The 25,164-nt window shown below is 33.7% G+C and overlaps 1 protein-coding gene across 4 annotated transcripts in view; it reads left to right on the top strand.

The window, feature by feature from the left end:
• The window catches only part of FoxP (forkhead box transcription factor P), a 58,215-nt gene that overhangs the window by 5,689 nt on the left and 27,362 nt on the right, over positions 1-25,164 (top strand). For all 4 annotated transcript variants that reach the window (XM_088047602.1, XM_088047604.1, XM_088047601.1 and 1 more), the window contains exon 2: positions 23,228-23,335. In XM_088047602.1, the coding sequence (XP_087903728.1) occupies positions 23,228-23,335 (108 nt within the window). The remainder of the gene's footprint in view (positions 1-23,227; positions 23,336-25,164) is intronic.

Below are 25,164 nucleotides of genomic sequence, written 5' to 3'. Positions count from 1 at the left end.
TACAACGACGTACATATATCCATCGCGCCCGCCTCACCTACATCCTCGACATATGGCAAATAATCGTTTTATGCTTCAAAATGCACTCGATTCAGTCGTTATTGGTTTTACAAAATTGCATATTAATTTTAAAACATCATCCTTGCGTTCAGAAAGAGCGCCGTTATTGACCATATGCTAAAAAAGTAAACAACACCAACTGTTCGTGTACTGTTCATCGACTAACAAACAATTGTACACGATTTCTATAGTTTAGAAAAGCCAATAAAAACAGGAGCAATTAAATTTTTCATCAGTTTTTTCTGTAACCAAGTCTTGGCTTTCTGACACTTGTCTTCATTGATGGGTGTTGAGGAGGGTGAACATTGTGGACATTGCTGTTATTCGCACGTACAAATACGACAATAATTCTTGGGCGACGAGCTACGAGTAGTCATTTGATGTAATGAAGTACAGGTAAGCTGTCGCTGTGATGAACTGCACGAGTAATGAGATGAGGAAATGCATTGGAATGAGGGTCTCGAGGGGAAATGTAACGAAATTATAATTCACAGACTTATACTTGCACAGGAATTGGCATCGTAAAATTTCCTTTAATTTATTTACACTGCGCAAATTTACAGTTCTCTGTGTTCTTACGGTTTATGGTTTTCTAGCCTCCAAGACGAAACAAATAAATTTATTCAACGCGACAGTCGCAGGAACATTTTCACCGTCATACTTCTTCCAATGATTAACATTATTTGTCTGGAAATTTTATTACAGCTGCATGGACTGCTATTTGTATTTGACAAGAACATCAATAGCTTCGTTGGTTGATTGTAATTGAATCATTTGATAAGTTAACTAATATATTGTATATTGACATTGTTATTTACTTTGCTTTGCTCTAATCATTATAATTAATTTGGTTGCACGAATCTATCCTAATTTGACATTTGCATGGTCTCTCATTACAAGGAAAATCAATTATATTGGGCGCAATATTTAACTCGATCTTCACAATTTCAGAAAATGAGGTCTTGAAACAATTTATGTTAAAATGATGATCTCTATTTGTTAAGAAACTTTAGGCTTTCTAATGTGCGAGACTACGTGAAAATCTTAGTCAAACTGATAATCTTTGAGTTTTACTTTCAAATTTTAAAAGAATTTTAATTCCTAAATATTTGGCTGAACTACTAAAACAACTAAACAACAAGACCCTGTTTCATGTAATTATATAAGAGTCAAGACTGTTTATTTACATGCAATTATTCAAGTTTTATTTAATTAATTTTATATGGTTTATTTTGCTTCTATTTTGATTAATGTTTATACAGGGTGTCCCAGAACTCGTGACCCTGAGAAAAAGGCTTATGAAGGCAACAATTCTGAACCAAAATTTCGAAACAAAAATTTTTTAGCTCAAAAAATAATCGAGTTAAGACGAAAAAACTTAAGCCGAACAGAATTTGAAAATCGGTAACTATGGACACATACTATTGTTCATTTGTCAGGTGAACATAGGTTATTAATTTTTTATACTTTCTCGAATACTATTAGCAATTTTTGTTTTGAAAGTTACCATCTGTATTGCTGTCGGCACTCTCTCTTGTTCTCTGGGTCTTGACTTTTGGAACAGCCTGTACTTTAATTAATTAAGGAGTAAAAATTTGCCTCAATTCGCGATGAAAATGTTCCGATACGACCTCTGGTGGCGCATTTTAACACTACTGAGAAGCATAATTGTTGTGAAGGTGCATAAGAAACAATGCATTTGTCGCCCAAAAAATAATATTTTTCAGGTGTATCAACATTTTCAAAGTAGTTTAATTCCTTCTAATGTATTTTAATAGATTCTTGTGTTGGTAACGCATGGTTTAAGGTTATTACGTGAAATGGCTCGCATTACAAACCAAACCAGCAAATCAGCTAAACAATAATAACAGTGCTATCAGAAGGTTTTTATTGAAAAATCTACTTTTAGATAAGTGAACCAAGGAATAGCGAACGGATACATGGTGGGTATTTCGTTCTTTGAGGTACAGTAAATCATTTACAAAGTGCTAACGTAATCTCAAAGGAATGTTAAAAGAAAACTAGTTAAAATCCATTAAATACCCCAAGTATGATTAACCCCCCCAAAGGGGTATATATAAGAGCACAACAAATATAAAGATTTTAATTTAAATAACTGAACTACAGAGTATGAACGATGAAAAGAGGTAAATGTCAGACATTAATAATAATGTTAGCGACAAAAAATATGTAATCGACAATTATTAATGTTTTCAACGACTGTTAATGTTTTCTTTGACAGGATGGCTAAAATCTTCAAACTTCACCTCACAACAAGTAAATAAATTACCAGTCGTGCAATTTATTAAAAACGGCAAACTAATGTTTTCCAACTGTCGTGCAAGATATTTTGAAAATTTGTTTGTCTGATTTTGAGTTTTTTTCTATCTCCTACGTTCGGCGGTTTGCTGGTTTTATATTGTTGTTCTGCTGTGGCTGTCGAGAAATTAAAATTTATGTCGTTAAAAAATTGTTTAGTCTGCCATTGTTGCATTCTGTCGTTGAAGTTATTAAACAACCAGATGGAATCAATTAATTGCCTGGTGAATATCTTTATTGTCTTGATAAATATAACTTGCCGCCCGATTTTTTTATTTTACTGGGAAATAAAATTTCACGTCGTTCAATCTTTTATTTTGTCGTTCTATATAAATAGTGTCTTGCAACTGATAATTTGGTCGATTTTTCAATTGTTTTCATCGTTAATTTCATATTATCCGTCGTGCTGAAAAATGCCACTCATTAACAAACTCTTTAAGACAACTAACTATTTGAGCGTCGGAGATCCAATGCATCCTGAATTAACAAGAGGAGTTAACAAAGTTTTATAATACAATGACTGTAGTTTGCAATTTTGTCTCAAAACGCTACAAATCTGTACACATCGGTTTGTAGGCTCAGAAATAACAACAGTTACACCCAACGATGTAAATTAACACTGAATATTGTAGATAAATTCATGTTTTTTCTAATAAACGACCACAAAAATACAGTTTTTGAATGACAGATTATGCTTCTCCGTTGCCATCTTTCCAACGATCGCAGCGCCATCATCAGTAATTTTTTTCGCGAATATTATTTTTTTAGATATTAGATTTTGAAAATACAGGGTGTGTCGTAAGTCGGGGATAAACTCTCACCACCATGTTTGGAAAGTTAAATATAAAGTATTGTTAAAAAAATTATTTTTGTAAATATGTAGCATATTTCTTGAGATATTGAGTAGTATTAGTGTACTAATTTGGCAACACTGTTTCAACCTGTGTACCTATAAAGGTTGATTTTAATGAATCTTGTTACTTGGTAACTTGCATTTTTGAATTCCGATTTAATTAATGATTCATGATTTCCATCGCACTTTCCAAGCACTACACAGAGAAAAATTTATGTAAATTTTGTCTACAAATGTTTATAAATCGATGACAATTTGTGTGTAATCCGGTGACAAGACCAATTTGTGCAATTTAGTTGCATGTGTTTGTTTGAAATGAATTGTTATACACTTTTCTGTACAATACATCTTTCACTTTTCTACAATTTTGTTCATTTTATTGACTCAATTTATTGTAAAATAATTTCGCACAATGTCGGTTTCAGTTCAATTGCACGATAATGTATTCATTTTGTTTGCACAATATTGGGTGAATTTTTAAACCACACTATAAAAATTTCCTCCCCAATATTGTTTTAAATATATACAATCATTGTAAAAATTGTTTATAAAAATTGCTCAATTATGTGTTATATTTGTACATAGGATTTAAGGAAAAAGGTAAACAAAAATTGTGCACATTTTTTAAAAACTTTTATTTACTTTACCTGTGCAAATGAACTACTTCTAATATATTACAAAAATCAAAACTGCAAAACATAAATATTATATACAAGAAACAACAGACTTATCATTTACATTTGCAATACTCTAGGGCACATTAATTTAAGATGTAAGGTCGCTACGTTCAAGTCTCATGTTTTTCAAAATATTCATTTAATAAACATATCTAACAATGTTTTATAAGTAATTCCAAGTTAATTTGACTGAAATCTCAGATTAATTTGTATTTTTAATAATAATTATCATTTGATTTTTAGCCTGAGATTTCAAATATTTCCTAAATGAATCAAAACTATTAGAAATTCGCCAACACTGTTCTAAACTACAATGGAAACTATCATTATCCTTTAAAAAATGGTCTTTTCTTAAATGTTTGATATACACATTGATGTCAGTAAAATGTTCATTATTACATTAAAAAAAACGAAACATGCTTTATAATTATAATTTTAACAATAAACGAAAAAAATGCCAATAATGAACGCAATTAGAGCATTTAAATCTAATAAACAATATGTAGTGTAAATGTTGTAAATACCTTTTGATACAAATAGTAAGGCTGTGATGTTGATTCCTGAAGATTAAAGTTTTAGACTTGGAACACTAATTTATTCTAGTTTTTGCCTCAAATTACTTTTAACCTGAAAAAATATTTTTACTTAAGTTATAACTTATAAGTTTGCTGCAAAAGTTGACAAAAGAAACCAACTTCTGGGTGTTACATGAATATGTATTGCATGCTTTATGTTAAACCTATCAAACAATTGTATTCTAACCAGAAAATTGGTGGCAAATATCCAGTTGATTCCATTCGACTAAGCCGTTCTTAATTTTGTTTAGGACTTCATTTAAAAATGCGAGTATTTAACTAAACGAGGAAAAATTTTATTAAAAAAACATTATTTTCTTTGGTCTGCACAGATTTTCGAGAAACCATCAATGGAGAAATCCGATTGGATTTGCGCACATTAATAATAACCTTGAGCGTTTTCTCAAAAATTATTACTTTTGTTTCCAAACTGCGTTTTTTTTGCACAATTTGGTTAAAACGAGTTCGCACAATTTTGGTAAAATATTCGATAAGTAATGTATGTGTAATGTAATGTAAAAAACCAATTCTCTCACTTGGTTTTAACAATTTTACACAATTCGTCGAACTAAAATACAAACAAAAACCACACAATTAATTTGAAATAAAGTAAACAGCGTTTTGAAAAAAATTAACGCAGTTGGAAAAAAAGTTGTTCCAATTTACAATTACATAACGTTGTGCAAAATTTTTTCAGAGCATTTTTCTCTGTGTTGCCCAAGACTCGTTTGCGGAAAAAACGAAAACCTAACAAAAGTCAATTTCTATTGACTATTTAACACTTTCAATACCCAATACTAATGTCGTTTTGATTATTAAAATTGGTTGCACTCGTTGCAAATGCTTTAAAACTTCATTATTATGGTTACAGCTTTCTTTAAAGTTTACTGAATTTCCTAATAAAAAGGTATTTATCTGCTTGGTACAAGTGCTTCTATCTTAAGAAGAAGATATAAGAAAAAAAAACACGTTTTTATGCTTTTTATGGCCGGCCCTTATGAATTCGTCAAGTTTATCCGCGACTTACGACACACCCTGTATAAAAACTTGAAAGGTTGAGAATTTAAAAGTTATAATTTTGTAAAACTAAAAAAACAAAAGTTTTACAATTTGTGAATAAATTTCTCCCTTTTTTTGTAATATTTGAAAGGAAACAAAAGAATGAAAGAATTTTAGAGATAAATTCAATTCAAACTTAATAATTATGACTTAAATGTTAGAACCGAGCAGATTTAGATAACATAAGCGTGATTGGTTGGTGTTCACTTTTTAATTGATTGTTATGTTCTTGATCGTCCTGAAGCATAACTTCCCGAATAAAGAATTCTGTATAATTCGCTATAAAAATTCTGGTCGTCTGTGCAACATCCCCATAAAGCACTGATAAAACGTGAAGCAAATCAACTTAATTTGCAAAAATATCCGGCCACTGAAACAGAAGTACGGCAACTTCTTGCACGGATATCCGACTTGAAATTTAACTACTAAAAGGGTCATTATTATTTCATAAATAGGTTTCTTGTGAAATTATATTAAATAAGAGCATGTAGAAACTGGAATCAAGCCTGAAGGCGTCTATGAACTTTGTCGCTAATTTCTATGCACGGTCCGTCTTGTTCTCGGGTCGGCCGAATGGGGTGAAACAAGCTATATTTTGCAAGTGGCATGGTCTTTAATTTGCCATCTTTGTCTGTTACACATAAGATGTATGCAGACGTGAGCGATATCGTCTTGGATACTTTATGTCTTTTAACATAGGGATAATGGTCTTTCCAAGGCTACGTATATTCTCCATTAATTCTCGAAGATTTGGGATTAATTTCAATTGGACAGCAACACGAGGTGGGTACTTGGAAAACTTAACTTCTGTCGGGGGAATTAGAAACAACCTTTGGCCACTCGTGGTTAACCCAACTTGCTGAGGGCCATCGCTAATTGAGCGATAAACCACCATAACGAAAAGTTTTGCTAAAGATTTCAAAATTGAATTTACTTCTTTTGGTGTTTGTTAATTTAACTCATTCTTTATTACAAGCTAGATTTCTATCGATATGATAAAATCAGGTAATGACCATTGATGATGTTTCTAATGCGTGTTGTTGCTTCATTACCATTAAATGTGGAGTGAACTGACCAGCCCTAAAGATTAGCAGTGAGCAATGTCATTTTTAGCACCTTAGTTTTGTGTGGAAGATGTGAATTTTAAAAAGGGGGTGGATTAACGAAGATATATGTGAGTGGTGGAATGTCCGCATCTTGTCAATGGAGCGGTGAGAAATGGTGTTGTGGCTTTTGTCATACGAATAATGACTTCTTGGCAGATAAGGCGACCGACCGTCGGTCAATTCCGATGGTCACTTGCGTGCATCGTATTTGTATTGTTCCATTGGCGACGAATCATTGTAGCTCGCTAAATGGAGTGTGAAGCGATAGCGGCTGACCACGCCGACTTATCTTGTGGACAAACAAACAATACAGGCTTCATGCTGGCGCAGAAAGTAAGACCGTAATAATAATCCCGACAGATCGCCACGTGCCAAAATAGCGATTTTCTTATTTTAAAATCAGTATTTCTCCCAGGTCAGAAGTTATGAATTTCAATAAATTGTCGGGGTGTTATAATTAAAAAATCCGATATTCACTAAAAGAATATTTTTGTGGCCATAATTCACAGGGTTTTATCTTCGTCATAAATAAACGACCCTAATAATTAAAAGTTTTTCTCGCTTACAAAAAGATGGGACAATGTCCTAAAAGCAGCCGCGAACATGAACACCCCACGAACCAACCGTAAAGTTGCTCCCTGATAATTATCATTTCTAATACATGGCAAAAATAGCGGTAGCTAAATTGATTCCATGGATGTTGTCCTTGTTGTATGACGCATCGCAGATCTCCGAATTGTATGCTGAACGTATCACTTTTCGCAGTACTTATTTACATGGTTCCGATCAATAGACCGAGTACACAAAGAGGGACGCCAGTCGAAATGCCCGTAAGCAACATTTTCGCCTCGCTCTAACACGTTACATATTCTTACACTGCTTTTTCAATGAACGCCGTAGCCCTACTTTACACCGAAACGCACTGTACCAACCCTTTTCAGATTATCGCGCCCTAACATGACTCACTATATATATTTACCTCCTTGTTTTCTGTTTATAATTCTAGTCTTATTTCTTTAGCGTACTCACCCCTTCAACCCTACATTTTTCGGCTACCCAACGTTACTTTCACACTTGCAAATCTACACCCCAAAAATATTCAATCGCAATCACAATATGTAGTACAGAGGAACTATCTTATCAGTGCTACAAGATAATATTTCACTGCAAGAGCCAGGTACTCCAACTCTATGACTCCTTTCGAATTTTTACCATAAAAATATTATCAGATTAGACGGAACATAAATTTTCAACTTTTATTTCTTCTTGAGTACAATAATCAAAATCAATTATGCACTTCAGCATCTCAGAGTTTGAATGCCTGAAACGATTTTTTTTCTATATCGCAAATTTTACAGGAGGTAAAAAAACTTAAGAATTTATTAAAAATAGATTTATAAAAGAACGCAAATTATGAACGGGTTAATACTATAAAAATAACTCCCAAATTAATACTTTATAGCATTGTATAATTGGAGAGAGAGCAGGCGACCTTTGTGTGATTTTTTTTAAATTTAGGAGTTAGCAGGTTTTCTAAATATAAAAGCCACAAATAAAATTAACTTCAAATATTTACTGAGCAACGTTTTATTACTTGTATTGGGAAAATTTAATAACAGAAGTTGTAATAATTACAAAATTAAAAATGAATGTCTTGTTGTAATAATTATTATTAACCGTTATAGGAAAAATTATGTTTGTCACGTCATAAAAAATCAATATTAAGACGTAGAGGTCCTCGACAGTAATAAAACATTTTTGGGACTCTTATTTAAATAAATATTATAAGAACCAACACTGTTATAACTATCTAAAATTATTTTTTTAAACACGTAAAACAATGTCTCTTTATGCCCTGTTAAATCTTTATACAAGGTCCCGACAACACTTGTGTTCACCCCTAAAATCGTCTTTAATTTTAAAAATAAAATTTTGAAAATTTGCATACGCTCATAGTTGACAAAGCTCTAAAAGCTGAGGCAAAATTGTATTCTTTTATGACGATTTGTTTGGCGTCGCGACGCCTAAGAAGTATAATTTTTAGCAATTTTTGAGTTTTTGCAGAAAAATTCGCGAATTCAAATTTACAAATATTTGAGTTTTTGTTTTAAATCAAATGCAAATTGTGTTTAAAATTTGCGAAGAAAACGCTGTTTTATCAAGTTAGTTTATGATGACGGCGCAGTGGCAAACTACGTTTACACCAAAATTTCACAAGTCACTTCATTCACCTGTATGATTAATTTTGACTAACTCGGGCATGTTGCACTTTATAGACACCAGAAATCGTTAATTAACATCGACAAAGTAACAATTTCACCAAGTAAGACTTTTGTTACATTCTAAAGCGAACCAATGGATAGATGTCATTTGTGACACAAGATGTTGACAGATGGGTGTAAACGTAGTTCCCAATTTTGACGTAATGAAATTGAAAACTAACTTGATAAAACAGCATTTTATTCTCAAAATTTGAAGACAATTTGCATTGAATCTAAAATGACAACAGAAATATTTTTAACACATTTATATTGAAAAAGAAATTAAATTAAGGGTTGATTTTACAAACCCTCACAATTACCTAAAAATTACATTTTTAAGGCGTCGCGACGCCAAAACTATCAGTGATAAAAAACAAATTTTTGCTTCAGCCACTAGAGCTTTGTCAACTGTGAGCGTATGCAAAATTTCAAAATTTTATCTTTAAAATTAAAGACGATTTTGGGGGTGGACACAAGTGTTGCCGGACCGTATATTATAAAAAGTGGCCTTATTTTTAAGCTAATTTTTAAAAACAAATGTATACAGTATGTCCCCGGATTGAGTTCACAAGAAGAAAAAAAAACTTTGTTTTCCATTTTACAAAAAATTACAAAGGAATAACATTTTCTGCTTAATTCCAAACAGATAAATCTGCAATTAGAATTTAAATTATTAGTTTGTACTCTGAAATTCAATTTTTTCATATTTTTATTTACTGAATTGTGTAATTGCATGCAAATATAATAATAATAATAAGTATTAAAAATCGGATAAAAAATGCACTTGCATCCATAACAATAATTAAGAAAGTTCAAAACAGTCTTAAAGAATTACGAGTTAGAATTGAACTATGTGCTGAAAGAGGTGGTGAGTTAATCGAATAGTAAATTTGTTTCAATTATGAAATAAATTTTATTCCTTTGACATTTTTTGCTAAATTAAAAATTAAAAAGTTTTTTGTTATTTTTTGTTTTTATCGATTTTAAGAACACAGCCTGATAATATTAAAGTTTTAATCAAAGATTTATTTATTTTGAATTAAACAAAAAATATGATTCCTTTGTCATTTTTTGTAAAATGAAAAACATGTTTTTTTTTCCTCTTGTGAACTCAATCCGGGGACATATTGTATAGGTATATTAACTACATATTTTGCAAACTACAAAGAACAATTTTTAAAGCCACAAAAATATCCATGTGGACACAAATCGTCCGCTTAAGTCGTTAAGTTGCTAAGTCCATTTTGTTTTTTTTTGACGGTAGTCGATAAATATCAATTTTTCACATATTTGTCGTCAAATCTGAGATCTGAAAACTTGGAGGCCGAAAATAGAATGTTTCTTTATTCTGAAATTATAACACATAAAAGAATCGAACGGTAAGTTTTTTGTTTTTCGTTTTACAAAATCGAAAACGCATTTAATCGAAAAATGGACTTTGCAACTTAACAACTCAAGCCGACGAAATTTGTTGTTACTGGAGATAGCAGCAATGCGCAACATCATTTAAAATTAAAATAATCGAAAATTTCAAAAATAACCAAAAGTGCAATTAGCAGGTTAACACTCTTAACCGACGATATCTTGTCTAAAATAGGGTAATAGGTCGATTAAAAAAAATCTAAAAAACGAGAGGAGGCACATGAGACTGTTTAGAAGCAGATAAGTCCTTTACTTCTACTAATGTATTAAAATATCCTGATAGAATAGCGTCTAGAATCAGTGATGGGGCTGCTTGAATAAGAAATTAGACGTTGTCCCCCAACAAGGCGAAACCGTTTGATGTGTTCGAGCATTTTATTACAGTGCCTGACACATGCAATCTTTGCACAAGCACCTTGCATGTTTATTGTGGCCCATTTGTCGCGAAAAATGTGAACGAAATTGAAACCAGTCAGTAAATCATTTGGAGACCAGCGGAATATTGCCTGTAGAGGTAAAAGTAGTCTAAACTGCAGGAGGGTCGAAAAAGTAATAGTAATAACGTATTGTATCACAGGACCGTAGAATGCAGTAAATGGGGAAGCGAACTTAGGAAAACGAGCACGCGGTTGCACGAATCTTTGCAGTAGTTTGTAATTTGCCTGTAATTGTAGGTAAGTATAATTGCTCGAGATAATAAACGAAACGGTTTATTTTGTAGTAGGGATGTTAATTCTGTCTTTGTCTAATAACATCTCGCCAGCAATTTCTTTCTCAGTTCTGGCGGAAAATGGCAACGTCTGAATGAGAATTTAAAGGCAAACGTTTATTATATATTATATTGTTAGTATCAGCAGCGATAATCTGCCGCTACGTGAGCAGAGCAACTTGGCACGTGCGAGGCTCCAAAAAGAGGGACGCCTTGCATTCCGATGTTGGAAAACAGCAACCCCACGTAATATTAACAATTACGCAGAGTCAGTAAGGTGTCATCACTCACACGCGACCACATATGCTACAAAAACGCCGAAATTAGCAGACAAAAGCTCGAAAAACGTGTTTCGTTGTTTACAAGTGGTTTCAATGTGATCATAATCAGCGCTAATTTCCTGGTACCGGCAATTGGTTGTCGGCCTCAAATCTGTGTCAGAAGTGTAAATGAAGCATTGATCTTATGAAAATTTTAAACTAGAATTGAAAAAGCCGTCACATCGAGGGCTGGGAAATAATGTCGATGTTTGAGTGTGGATGGGGAGCGTCAATACGCTTTGCAACGCATCAACTCCCTGTTAGCTGCTGTGTCTCGACCGAAGCGTGCGTGTGAGGAATTAATAGACGTAAGCACCGTGGAAATAACTATGATGACGGTTTATGTGAGAAAACTTCGGCTAAACGATTTTTTACTTTCAGGGGCGTTTCGAGTTTCCGCTGAAATGTTCTGAAAACTTTTAAATGGTTTGTATTATAGAGTTTTTGTTCTGCTTTAGTCTTGACTAAATCTATAGCATTAAGCACCCGTTCTACTGAAAATTTATAGTTTTAGTTTTAAAAAAGCCTTTAACATTATTCAAAATAGAATTAAGGATGCATAAATTTTATTCCGCGCTCCTTCATCCATTTCATTCACGCATGGTGCGATTCGAATTATGGCGGCGAGTAAACAATTTCAAACAATGTGCAACCGTCGCAAAGAGAAAAAATTATGGATAACTGCTAGTTCTTCATTTTTATTCAAAACAAGCGTCGAATTATTGTTTATTTATTCGCTCGGAATTCGCGAGAAGACATCTTAGCTTGCATAACTTTTCTAACAATTTGTTTAAACAAACAAATATTATCCAGATATAGATTATAAATCAATCTCAAAAATAGGTTTTAAAAGTAGACCACACGAATGGTGATTCCACATTTAATCATTTTCTCTTTTAGTCAATTCGCTGACTAATTGGTAAACAATAAACATTGACACGTTGTGTTGACCTCAATTCCTTAAAAAGTACGCGACAATTCTCTATCTCAATTTGTCGGTATTTGTTTCCTTGATAGATAACGCTGGGCATGTTCATACAACATAACATAACATACATATTTATATGTTTACATGTGGTTCATAAATGTGCGTCGCCTGTAAAAATTAAACAATTAACTCAATGATAATAATATAATCATTTGAATTTGATTCAGAAAGTTCTTTCTGGTCATCATTTTTATGTCTCAAACTGTTTATTGTTAATAACCGAAGAAATCGAATACTTCAATTAAACACGATTTTAAAAAAAGCAAATATCGTCCGTAATCCATTCGCTTTTATATTAACATAATTTTGTAAAGATCATTCTAAAATCATCACTCACTTCATGGTAAAGTGCTCTGTCAGCTTTCGAATTAGATTTCCAAAAAACAGCTCATCTGAGACTAATTGAAGAATCGGTCAAATCACATTTGGCAAATTTACAGATTTTGATGCATTCTTTAGACTGATGAATTAAAATCAGCCTATATTCTCTGGATATTTTCTAAACTTGACATTTTAACAATCTCAAAATTACAGAGCAAATACTTTTTTTTTACCCCCTATTAAGGGCTATTCTGTATCGAGTCTGTTAAATTTAAAAGGTACGTTAAAATAGTCAGATTTAACGGTGCGGGGTTTAAATAGCTATTTTGTATCATGAAATAAACGTAGTATTTAAAATCGAGAATTTTAACGTACTACGTTTAAAAATTCTCGATTTTAAATCTGACTATTTATGTATATATAAAATCGAGAATTTTAACGTACGTCTATTAATTCGATTGTGAACAAGCCCTAATAACAAATCGTAAATAATATTAAAAAAAATATTTGAACAATGTATAAACGTAACTGGAAACTTGAAACGCGTTTTTTGGTCATTTTGGTCCAACATCAATATTTAGGAATGTAGAAAATTGTTGCATAGGCCAAAAATAATAAAATGCAAATTTATTCATTACCAAAACGTGCAGTTTTTTGCTTAGTTTAATTTATTACAAGAAGTTAAATTATTTGCGAACATTACTTTGTTGATATCTTTTTGAAAATATTTTAATGAGTGTCTAAAATGCATTTCTGTAATTTTTAGAACATGACCAATCGCTATCCATCGTTTAGAGCTCTTAAATAAAAATCTAATGTGAAAATGCATTTTGTACTAATTACAACATAAATTATTATTTTAAATTGTTTACTAAAATCAAAGGGCTTTATTTAAATAAACGGAACAATTTGAATCATAAATTATTTATTCGACGAAGAAAATGGCTCGCTTGAATTACTCGATCAAATTAAATTTCATGTTTTATCTGAATATAAAAATTCATTCATAATTAAAGTAACTTCAAATTTCATCTCATACATGTGATTTCTTTGTTATTAAAGATTTATCAAATGCATCAAATTTGATGTAATTGCATTTTAAGAATTCAACAAAATTCATCTTATTTCGTAACATTTATTAAATAACCTCGAAAACAACTGTCAAAGTGAATCTAAAAGCACCCTGTTAAATTTAAAGGATGGTCTGGGCTTGCCTTTAAAATAAGCAGCTTTTTAACGTACTTCGGTTAAAATTTTAACGGACTTAGGTGATACAGAATAGGAATTTCACTTTAAGGGACCTTTAAAATTTTAACACACCTTTAAATTTGAGTCATGGTCAGAGGTTTTTTCTTTGATCCTATATGCTTCATCGATTATTAAAATTTGTTAGACGATCGAAAAAAAATGCATATAGTCTGCTCAAATGTCATTTTAAAATGATTGCTTTGCAGAACAAAATCAGTAAAAAAAGAGTTTATTTACAATTGCAGCCAAGGAAAATAACGGCTGTTCAAATAAATTTCTCCTCTAGCTATTCATGGAAAATTAACGTATTGTTAAAAGTTGGTAAAATATTAGATAATCAAATAAATGTAAAAACTAGGTAGAAACTATTTAGAATTTTGACACAAATTGATGTTTGTAGATTTGTATATAGAAAAATTCAACATACAGGTGTCCGGAAACGTTGCTTATTGTTGGCGTTAGTCAGGTCGGCTCATGAACAAGAAATGTAACTATGGTTTTAAGTGAACGATGCCACACTGATGGAGATTGTTGATTCAAAAACCTTGTTAACAGTTTTCAGGCATTTCTTGCAAGATTTTTCCGTTTTTCTTTGCACCATGCCTTTGCGCAAAATGTCCTTTAGGTAACAAATTCATTTAAACGTAAAATTATTGCACAGAAATCGTTAATTTTCGCATCAAACTTTGCCTTTTTAATCCATCATATCTCGAAAAATTGAAGACATGGATTTTTTTAACATTTTTCCGGTGATCTATGGCATTGTCCGATGATACAGTTGCACGGTGGTGCGCGACTTTCCGGACACTCTGTATTTGCATTTTTAAAGAAAGAGACGATGTAGCAGAATCTGGGTGAAATTGGTAGTGTGTGAATTTGCTAAACGGAAATGTAAGACACGTGTTCTATTTAGACGTTGAGTTATTTGTTAGTTGTCTGAAACAATTTGGTTTAATTTGCGGGATTTCTGGATTCCGATGAAATATGTCGGTGTTATTGTTGTGCTTAGACATTTTCTCAGTGTAAGTCGGCTTTAATATACGCCATTTTATGCAGGATGAATCGAATAAACACATGGACTATTTACAAACTAGTTTCTAAATATACGCCACGGTTTACGTTGTCATACTTTTTGTAAATAAAGAACTAACCGTTCTTTAAAAACCCGTAATAACAATGCTAATCGGCGTTATTTTTTCGGTTCCGAAGAGAAAAAACAAGGGTGGCATCGTTTAAAAAACACATAAAGAACTGAAGCCATATAAACGCCAATAATCGTCGAGACGAAAAAGCGAAATAGAATAAATGTCGTAATATAGCACGAAATGTATAAATAGAAGAAAAACCCCCATTGAAAACATGACATTTATGTTGAAATTAGAATTTTGATAAGATATATTTAGCTGGCTCTGTATACGAAATACAACAATCCAACAGGTGGTTTGTTTTGTTGTGTCGTATCTCGACCGTCATTTCACATGTGCACCCGGATGTGTATTAACTCCCCCGAAGTTTAGGGTTCAAACGCTCAACAATTTGTCTAACTAGAAAATCTTCCACGAGACGGCTTTTTCATGTTTTCGTTTCAACATTGTTTATCGATACACATTAAAAACGAAATTCAATCCAGCATTTTTTTAAGAACACATCCCTTTGCTTCTAGTCTAAATAAGGGTATTTTACCCTGTTGTCTATTATTAAATCTGATACGTACATTTGCGCTTGTGGATGTTTTATAAAATATCTAAGTGCAGGAAGGAGTGGGTTTTTTTAAAAAGCTAGACTTGTTGACAATTGTTATTTAATGAGGAAATTGCGTATGAGTGACCAGGGAGCAGAAATGGCACAAATCGATAATAATTAAAAAGTCGAAACTCGCAAAGCAGGTAATGAACAGTGTTCGCGATCACGCACACACGTCGTAAAATATTGGAGGAGACGGAGTTAGAATCGTATGTCTGTGCTTATTTTTGCGCCCGCTTGAGCTCACAACTAGCTAACATTTTTTGTTTGTTTTTCTTCCCCTGTAAACAACATGCATGCAACCCTCTTTGCCCCACCGGTCTTCTTGCTTTAGTACAAATATACTACAGTATTGATTTATTTACCCCATCCCTCGCAAACAGTACCTACTGTGTATGTAAGGAAATACACTACAGTCGTGGACAAACATTATTTCATTATACATCGCGTGAAAAGTCCCGCATTCGACGCGGTGCTTTTTCTAATTCTAATTCGGATGCGGTGTTTTTCCTGGTGAAATGTGCAGAGAAACGCGTACATGTGTGCTCGGCGAAAGTGAATTTGCATGTGACGAAGCGCGAACGCGAGGGGTTCCTGAAACTCCTGAAACGAAGGATCTTCCATTATTCGCGGTAGATCGGAATGTCCGAATAAGTAAGTCTTCGGAGGATCTAAATTGCTCCCCGTTGATTGAGAACACTTAAGGTTGGCTGCTCTGTTTAGCTTTTGACTCTGTCAGAATTTTCGATAATTTCCTTCATTTTAGACTATAGAAAGTTTGGTGTGAGACATCATCGGCGAAGCGTGTCATTATAAAAACACGAAAGAACATTAAAGCGCGTTGGAAACTTTTGGCGATGGTTACTTCATTAGGGTTGGGCGGGCTTAATCGCCGTTCCGCCATCCGCCTCGAGGTTAGACGTAATATTCCCTCCGCCGCAGCAGTAACAATCTACACAAAGATTACAATAAGAACTTTCCGCGAAAAATGCAATGCAACCGAATTTTACAAATTAGACAAGCAAATTTCCAACTCGATTCACACAAACACATGCTAAAACAATCGACAAAAAATCAATAAACCCATTCAAACTTGCCTGTGTGTAAGCCGATCATCAAAAATTTTACATTTAATTTTACTACTTACTACCTTGTGCATTTTGTTTTCGGGCGCAAATATCGATCCACTACAGTATATAGTCTTATAAAAAGGATAGTATGCAACGTGTTTATAAATAGATAAATAGATACGATAACTAAAAATTCACTCAAATGGCGAGATTTCTTGAAAAATAAACACCGCCGAGGTGTTAGTTTAAAAGTTAAAATTTGTTGAGTGCACTTCTTTGGAGGAAAGTAATTTATTTGTAAAATTTCCGTTCAACTCTAGGAAATGTTTCATTATTAAATCGCCCCAGGAGGAAAAATTGAGTTATTAAATGTTATAGAAGTTTCTATATTAATTATAATAATTAATAGTAAAAATCGGAGTTAGTGCTTTGTAGTTTGGAGTGAGTAATGGGAATTTTATTTGGGTAGAATTAAACTGAAATTGTGAGTTCTGCTCCATGTGGCATTAACAACGGCGAGTTGAAGGTGGAAGGGACCAGGTTAGACCTCTGTTTGCCAAGAAACAGTATGACAAGTCAGCAAACTTAAAGCTAACTTGACTTTAACAACAGTCAAGTGGTTAGTTAGTAATGTAAAAGTACAAATACAACGGCAAGTCTCTAGAGCTTAGATCGTAAGGTACACACATACACACATTGTTCGCCAACAGCCGCATGGCGTCACGACGTCTCTAAAGGAGTAATGTGGAAGAGAGAGACGCTAACTTCTCCGTATAGTTCTTTACGTAGAACCACATACTTGAACACAAGTTTTCCTAAGTTTTGGACTCGTGCAAGTAAACGTCTTTCAATATACATGTCTGTAATTTAGACGATGGCTATAACCCGCTCGTTCTAGGGAGAGATCGGAGAAGTTGCGAGCTGATTGTTCCCTTAGGCCTGAGCTAATTGTGTAGTAATAGCAAGAGGTAACTCTGTGTATAGTCTTAAGATGGCAAGTTACGTTTACATTGTTCAGGTAATGCATACACTAGTAATTCAACATCAATTACATTTTCAGATTCCATCGAACAAGATTTTATTTTTCTCTTTAAATATCCCTTAATTTTATAAAATATGAATGCCACTTACGCAAAAGATGGCACTAACCCGGTTTTGAATTCCGGATCCCTGACTATATACACAAATGACACGGCTATTATTCCAGATAGAAGATTGCTGAAGCCCGCAACGCACCAACATTCGGATCGTAAATTTTAATGTTCTCTTCCAAGATTCTGCAGAAGTTATCACAATAATTTTAGAGACCCATAACGTTTAATTAGAACTTCAAACAACACGATAGGCTTGCGCGGATGAACGCCTTAATGGGAATTGTTTTTTAAACATAATATTTTCTTAACTCTTTCAAACTTATCTTGATACAACCATCAAAATTCTAGAGCTATGATTGTATTAATCGCCCGTTTCAAATGTGTGCATACATTGGCATTCATTGCTGATCAACTCGTCACATTTATTGGTGTTTATCCATACAAGATTACTCTTCCATCGTCACTCTTTCGTAATTAATGAAATTAATATTTTTGTTAAAATTAATTAAACGCTTAATTAAAATCGACAATTTTCATTTATTTAATAAACAAGGGAAGACGGAAAACTGTTTAACCAGTTAGGTTTGAAATTGTTGCGTAAAAATGTATTATTTAGAATTATGTTGACGAAGGAGCCTGGGGGAAGTTTGAAAGAGAATAAACAGTGGGAAGCAAGTCGACTCTGCTGATAATAACGGATTTGCTTTTATCGTTTTGTTTTTATTGTCTTCCCCAAAGTGGCACCTTATTCTATTATAAACAAATTGAGTTGAACTGGGAAAGTATTTTGTTGGAAGCAGTCGCCGGTAAAAACAGTAATTGAACGAGAGAAGAAGCAAAAAATATTGTAGAAAATCATTTCACTTCCTCGGAATTTGTTGTGGTTGTGTTCTGTGCTTGTTAACATAACTCTTGTTTTGATCTTAATTTCTTCCAACCCCGTGCGTGTTAGTGAGGGTCCCAAGAGAATATATTAGCTCCGGTGAATTCGAAGCTTCCAAACATGTTTACTATAGTTACAAACATTGTTTTTTTTAATTCCCTTTCTTATCGTTGTCATTTGTTGGATTGAAAGTAGACGGTTTTGCGTGTATTTGAATGATGAGATCGTAAAATGTAGTTTTAAAAAAGTGTGAAGGTTCGACGTTCGACGGATGACCGTCCCTTGGGTCAGATTCTGTCAGATCGCATGAATGAGTTCATCAGGTCCGGACTATATTTGTCAACTTTTGATTTACACCTTTTCAGCCGCAATTCCGTATTCTTCCCGCACGTTGATTTTGTCAATAAAAGCTATCGTTGCATGTCACACCGCTGAGATGCAAAAGTCGCCAAGAACCTAATTTGTGCCACCTACTTACTCGAATGTGACTTGAAATAAGAAATAATATCTTTTCGAGTCGGAGAGTAGGAGGCTGTAACGATTGCGTTGGGCGAGAAAGCGAGACGGACAGCTCGCGAGGGGAATGCTAAAATACGCTGGGGTTGGCACTTCTTTTGATTTCCCCCACACCATTTTAACTTGGCTACTTTATATACTACCTTTTCCGCGACGAGTGTCTCTTTCTGTCCCAGTTATTGCTACTTCTCTGTCTCTTATTGACTTCCGATCATCCCGAGAAATAGTAAAGACGCGTTTTGCTAAAATTATGTATTCACCTAAAACGTTCATAAAGTTTCGAGACGAATGGAACCCAGAATCTTGTTTTTTTTCATTTTGATTTTTGCATTATTCAAATCAACTTCTTGGAGCGTTGGACGGACGACAGTAGGTGATCGATGATAACAAAATACCTCTGTGTGTTGTTTAGATTAGTCGGCTCAAGAAACTGCAGACTTGTAAAACATCTGACATAAGCAAACTTATCGAATGTCAAACCACTATTCATAAAACGTCGCTTTTGATTAAAAAAGCTTTAGGAAGTGTTACACAGACGAGTGCGTTCGCATCAAGGGTCTCCTCGTAGGTCTCGTAATACAGGCTTTTCACAGATACACCCTTATAATAAGTTTGCACCTTTGTGGAGGGGTGCCGGAATCGCGAACAGTTAATATGAATACTGATTTCTTTCTCCCAAAGGACCAACCGCGCTATCGATACTCGTTTTATCACTTGCAAGTTTTATTTCAAATCCTGCGAAATTATCCTTTTCAAAGCGCACCCCGAACTTGAGCACTTGGTGCGCGTTGCAAAATTTTTGACCGCTTGCCAAGATAGACGATCGAATGGTTTAATAGCTTTGTGTACTACTCGAGATTTTATCAGAGTCCTTGTAAATAAACTCAAGTAAAAATGTGTATTATTCTATTATTTGTTTGTTTATTTTAGAAAAATTGAGATAAGAGGATTCATGTCGTGTTTTTATGATTACAACTCGCATTATGTAGTTTGGTGGCGGCGTGAATTTGTGAAAAATATTCGTTGAAATTTGTTTGCCGTGTTTACAGGAGCGAGATTGATTTTGGTGAAACAAAGTGGACATGAAATGCGCGTGTAATCCGCCCCTGTGGAATCTCCGGTCGAGGCAGGTGTAGTTGGTTTGCTTTTGCATTTCTCTAAACTCTAAATATAACTGAGTAAACAACATCTCTCATACGGGCGAGGCGAAGCAGACATGTAAACAGTAAACAACATTATGTGCCGCACGAACGTGTGCCTATACTCAGTATGTTCTCGACTAGAATTGCTTCCACGTCGATGCCGGATAGTGTAGCTATTTTATAACCTCACTCTTCAAATTTCCCGCCTCCATGCGCCGCGTTACGTAACTGGATAAAATGTGAACGATTTTCAAAAGTTTGTGAAAGTGAAAGTGACTTTTTCGATACAACACCACCAAACTGAAGGTTTGTCTCACCTAAACCACCACTGATACCACTAGTACTAGTACTAGTGCTGTATTAACACTGCTACCACCACCACCTGCATCTCTAATACCATCCTAACAACACGAAAATTTCGTGACAATTGCTCGAGAAAAATTTCTGCAGGGTTTGAAACAGTTGGCAGTAATATTTATCTGAAACGAATTATAGCAATCGTCAGATGAGGTCTCTTCACCCTGCCCAAGCTGCTTAAGTAAATATACTTGCATCTGGCGTGAACAAGCGCTTAAAGTATAAATCACACTGTCGAAATACTCTGTCTTTGTACCAACAGGGACATTCTTTTTTTCACTAAAATTCGAATTCGTACTCTGAAATTCCCGAAAATAGGACAGCACATGATCATCGTGTATTGTCAGTTGTTTCATTGTGCTTGGTGTAAATATAATTCACCCTGATTTATAACGAAATTTCTTAAAAAAGTAGTTGTTTATTTTGATTTTCCTACATAATAGTCTACAAATATCTTCAAAAAATAGTTTATATTATGCATATGAAAGAAAACAGATTTGTTTACCAAGTAAATTTTTGCTTAGAAGTATCGTGTGAAATAAAGTAAATATTAAGAGTAAGCAATTGCGTTGGTTGTATAAATATGCAAAAATATATCTAGTTACTTTAATAAATTGCATTTTAAATATATATTTCCTGCGAATTTGTATCAGTTGTGCGATAAATAACTCTTATGTAACAACCCCATCTGGACGTCAAAGCGCATTTTTGCAAATTTTTTCGCCCCAGCATTAGACGCAATCAACGTTATACGTCGTTATGCCCTATTACGAAGGATTAGGGACCCTAATGACCTTGAATGTCAAGCCAACTTTCAGACCAAGTTCGTCGGAAAGTTGTTGGTCACTTCAAGTTCTTCTAATTTTTATTGATGACTGAAATAAGAAAAAATGTTAAATGTTTGGTCGGAAAGACCCTTTGCTGATTAAGTGCGAAGGGCGGTATTTCCACAATACAAAGATTCGAGCAAACTCAGCATCCCAGTCGTAATGAGATGCGGTCTCCGATTCGGGATAAATGTCAGTTACGCTCAAGATATTTTTTCGGTTTTTTCAGGGGAAATAATAGTTTAGGACTCAAGTTATTTATTCTAATAATTGATAACATTTCTGTGACAATTATCACTAAAGATTGTATTAAAATTTAAAATACAAACTATGGAAAGGTAACAATTCAAAAACAATGCTTTAATGAGGCTCTTAACGGACCGAATTAGAAAAACTTGTTTGAGCATAACAGGAGATTTGACGATTTGGCGTTATAAACATCGAACAACTTTTCTTGGTTATTTTCTTTTTGAAACTATAAAATTTTATGGAAGTTTGTATCATTTTTAATTCGTTTCCTGTTGGTATGTAACATTTGCTTTCGTTTCGCGTATTAACAACTTGTTTCCCAATTCTCGCAATTTGTGAGTCAGTGCATTGTCCATTAAGTCAGAATATGGAGATAAGAAAAATAGCGACAATTCTTGAAATAAATTCTGGGCGATTAAATTATGCATTTCGAATTTAATCGCAATTTAACAGCTGAGTCAGTTGCAGTTGTACTTCTGTTTTTGATTGTCACAGGTGTAGTTTTTTATTATTTTACCAAATAACACGTTCTCATGTACAATAAACACACTTTCTGTCGATGCAAATAACCTCTAAGCATAAACAGATACTTTGTATGAAATTAATACGTATCACAATCTGTTGTTTTATACGATATAGTGCAAGAAAATAGGAACATGTTTCGATACGATCATGGTGGAGGAATTTTGAAGAATTTTGTAAGTATGATTTTTATCATCCATACAAGGTCTGTAGACGTCTGATATCTGCTCTAATTTCCGTAGATAACTGATGATAAAATCTTGAACTTTATCACATATCTGCTCGCATTTGTGACGATTATAAATTATAATAGTAGATAATGTGGTTGTGTCTTTTCGCTGAGGTAAAAAAATGAAGGGTGCAACCCTGGCCACGGCGTGGGGGCGATATCGCTGCATACGCGAATTAAAAAGCGGCGTCGTAAATTAGAGAAAGCAGGAAAGGACGCGTCTGAATAATGCAATCTTACTGTGTACGCTTCCTCTGTTTTTAGTCCGCTAATTTGAACAATAGCCGATATCAGCACCCCTCTAACCGGACAATCCGGAACTATCCGGGAAGAAGGCGGCGATGTTTTATAGTAGGAACAGGCGGCAAATGAAATTATAATATCTTTTTCAACTAAACGCAATGTCCCGTATAAATTTCCTTCTCCCGACTCCAACATTATAAAATATAAACCTTTAAGTTTGCGGCTCGCTTTATTTTTCTCGCGTTTAGATTGTTTTGCTCTTCCTTTTCACGCTATAACTCGACTCTTCATCAAATAAACTGCACGCCTGTGCAAATTTTCTTCGTTTTGACTTGGTTAAATAATTCACTCTTTGTTGATGAATGACTTGGCTGTTTTTTTCGTTTCTTTTCGTCGTCTTTGCGGCCAACTCCTCACCTTTTACTGTTTTACAGGGCCACATCGGAGACGTTCCCTTTGAGAGTGCCGTTGGTTGGAGCAAAAACCATTTTTCTGCAGCTACCAGTTCTTGGCCTCCGACACTTAGGCACTCAAGATACAGTGTAAGTTTTAACAGTTTTTGTGGAAATTTGCGACGCTCCCAGATTTTTTGTTCGCCTAAGACAACAAATATTTTTCAGCTGGGAAAATTGTTTTTCTGTAAAAATAACTGCGGAATTAGCATAATCCGTGGTGTTTAGAGATTTTACGAAGTGTAAACATTCTATTTCGTTTTTGCAAGATAAAGTTTATAAAATATTCATCATAAATTTGTGGGGTGAAATGTTTCGCCTCGAATTTTCACAGTAGAAGGATCACGAAAACTTTCAAGTAATCTCAAACCTACGTGTATTTATGTCATTGTACCCTGGTAATTACTCTTTTTTACTACGATTTTCAATACCGAGCAACGACAATAAATTCACCCTTAGATTTTAAATCTTGAACACAAACAAGATTTGTCTTCTTACCCCTGAACGTCGAACTTATTATGATACTATTATGGTGTAAACAACAAACAAGGGGCGAATTCACGGCGCTTACATTCGGAGGGACCGCAGGCTATTTCTCCTTTACCCAATTTTACAGTTTTTCAATAGTCCTATTGAACAACTTGTTCGTATCTCAACGTGCTTCTCTCCCTAAAAGTGGCCACAACAGAAAAAAAAACCTCTTTGATTTGGATAAATAACATAGCAGCGAGTAAAATAAAGTTTCGAACACATAAAAACAAACTGCTCTTATCATTGTGTTTGCGACCTTCAATTGTTTATAAATATTTATCAAAAAAGAAACAATTACAAAATACAAATACTCTATAAAATGTATACGAAAGATTACACGACTTTATCAAAATATTCATTTATAAACTTAGAAAGGACGTTTAAATGCCTTTCAATGACGGAGGCCGACTTTTTAATTTTTACTTTTTTTACTATTTTCGCCTCTAATTATGGAAAATCATTTATAATTTCGAGTAAATAATACTTGAAACGGTTTCCAGTTCAAGTTCTTTCTTCTGCTCCGAATAAGGGGGAGCTCCTGAATGCTTATAATGCGGGACGTAAACACTTGAAGATGTTTATCAGAAACTGCATCCTCATCTTTGTGGTTTGATAAATTTGTTTTCCGCATTATTTCTGAAGTAATTATTATCCGCCGATATTAGATAATCAGAAAAATATAATACTAAACATTCAGTGCGTTTACTTTTTCTGATTATTTACTTACAACTTACTAATAATAATAAATCATGTAATAACTTTGGTTGTTGCTAATTAAGTTGAAAGCATTTAGTGTTTAGCGAAAAAATTAACACCAGCTTAAACAATGTGAATTTTCAGATGGCTGATTATTAATGAAAACAAAAATAGCAGTGGTTCATAATCACAAAAATTTCAAATGTTAACAGAGAAAGGAAAGTTTGACAAACAATTAATACTAATACGAATCAAAGAACTGTCGAGTTCGATCATTTATCATCGTCATCTATTTATTTAAACTATCACATTTCATGTTTGTTCACACATTTTTAACACGTTCCAAACTTATCGAAATATTTTGTGATACAAAACGTTCATTTATTCTAATTATTTGTATGTTTGTTATTATTATTATAACATGCGGTCAATGATTTACGTCAAGTGGGAATTTAAAAGTCCCCAAGAAATTAGGAGAACTGCTCTTATCTTGAAAACGTTACGTCACACGTTTTCAAAACACAAAAAAGTGCACCTAAGACGATTTTTAATCTAATATGCGTTTTGCTCGATCAGGTTCACAGAAATAAAACATAAAACTCCATGAAATTCCTAAATGATCATACAGTGTGTTGCACTTGTAAAATGAATGCAAGCTTAGATATATTTCTCTTACTTTTTAGAGTATATAG

Source organism: Gnatocerus cornutus, chromosome 10, assembly GCF_029298725.1.
Source record: "Gnatocerus cornutus isolate USDA-ARS CGAHR chromosome 10, icGnaCorn1.1, whole genome shotgun sequence".
Lineage (NCBI taxonomy): Eukaryota > Metazoa > Arthropoda > Insecta > Coleoptera > Tenebrionidae > Gnatocerus > Gnatocerus cornutus.
The sequence above is the reverse complement of the archived record's forward strand: the minus strand, read 5'-3'. Positions and strand labels throughout refer to the sequence as shown.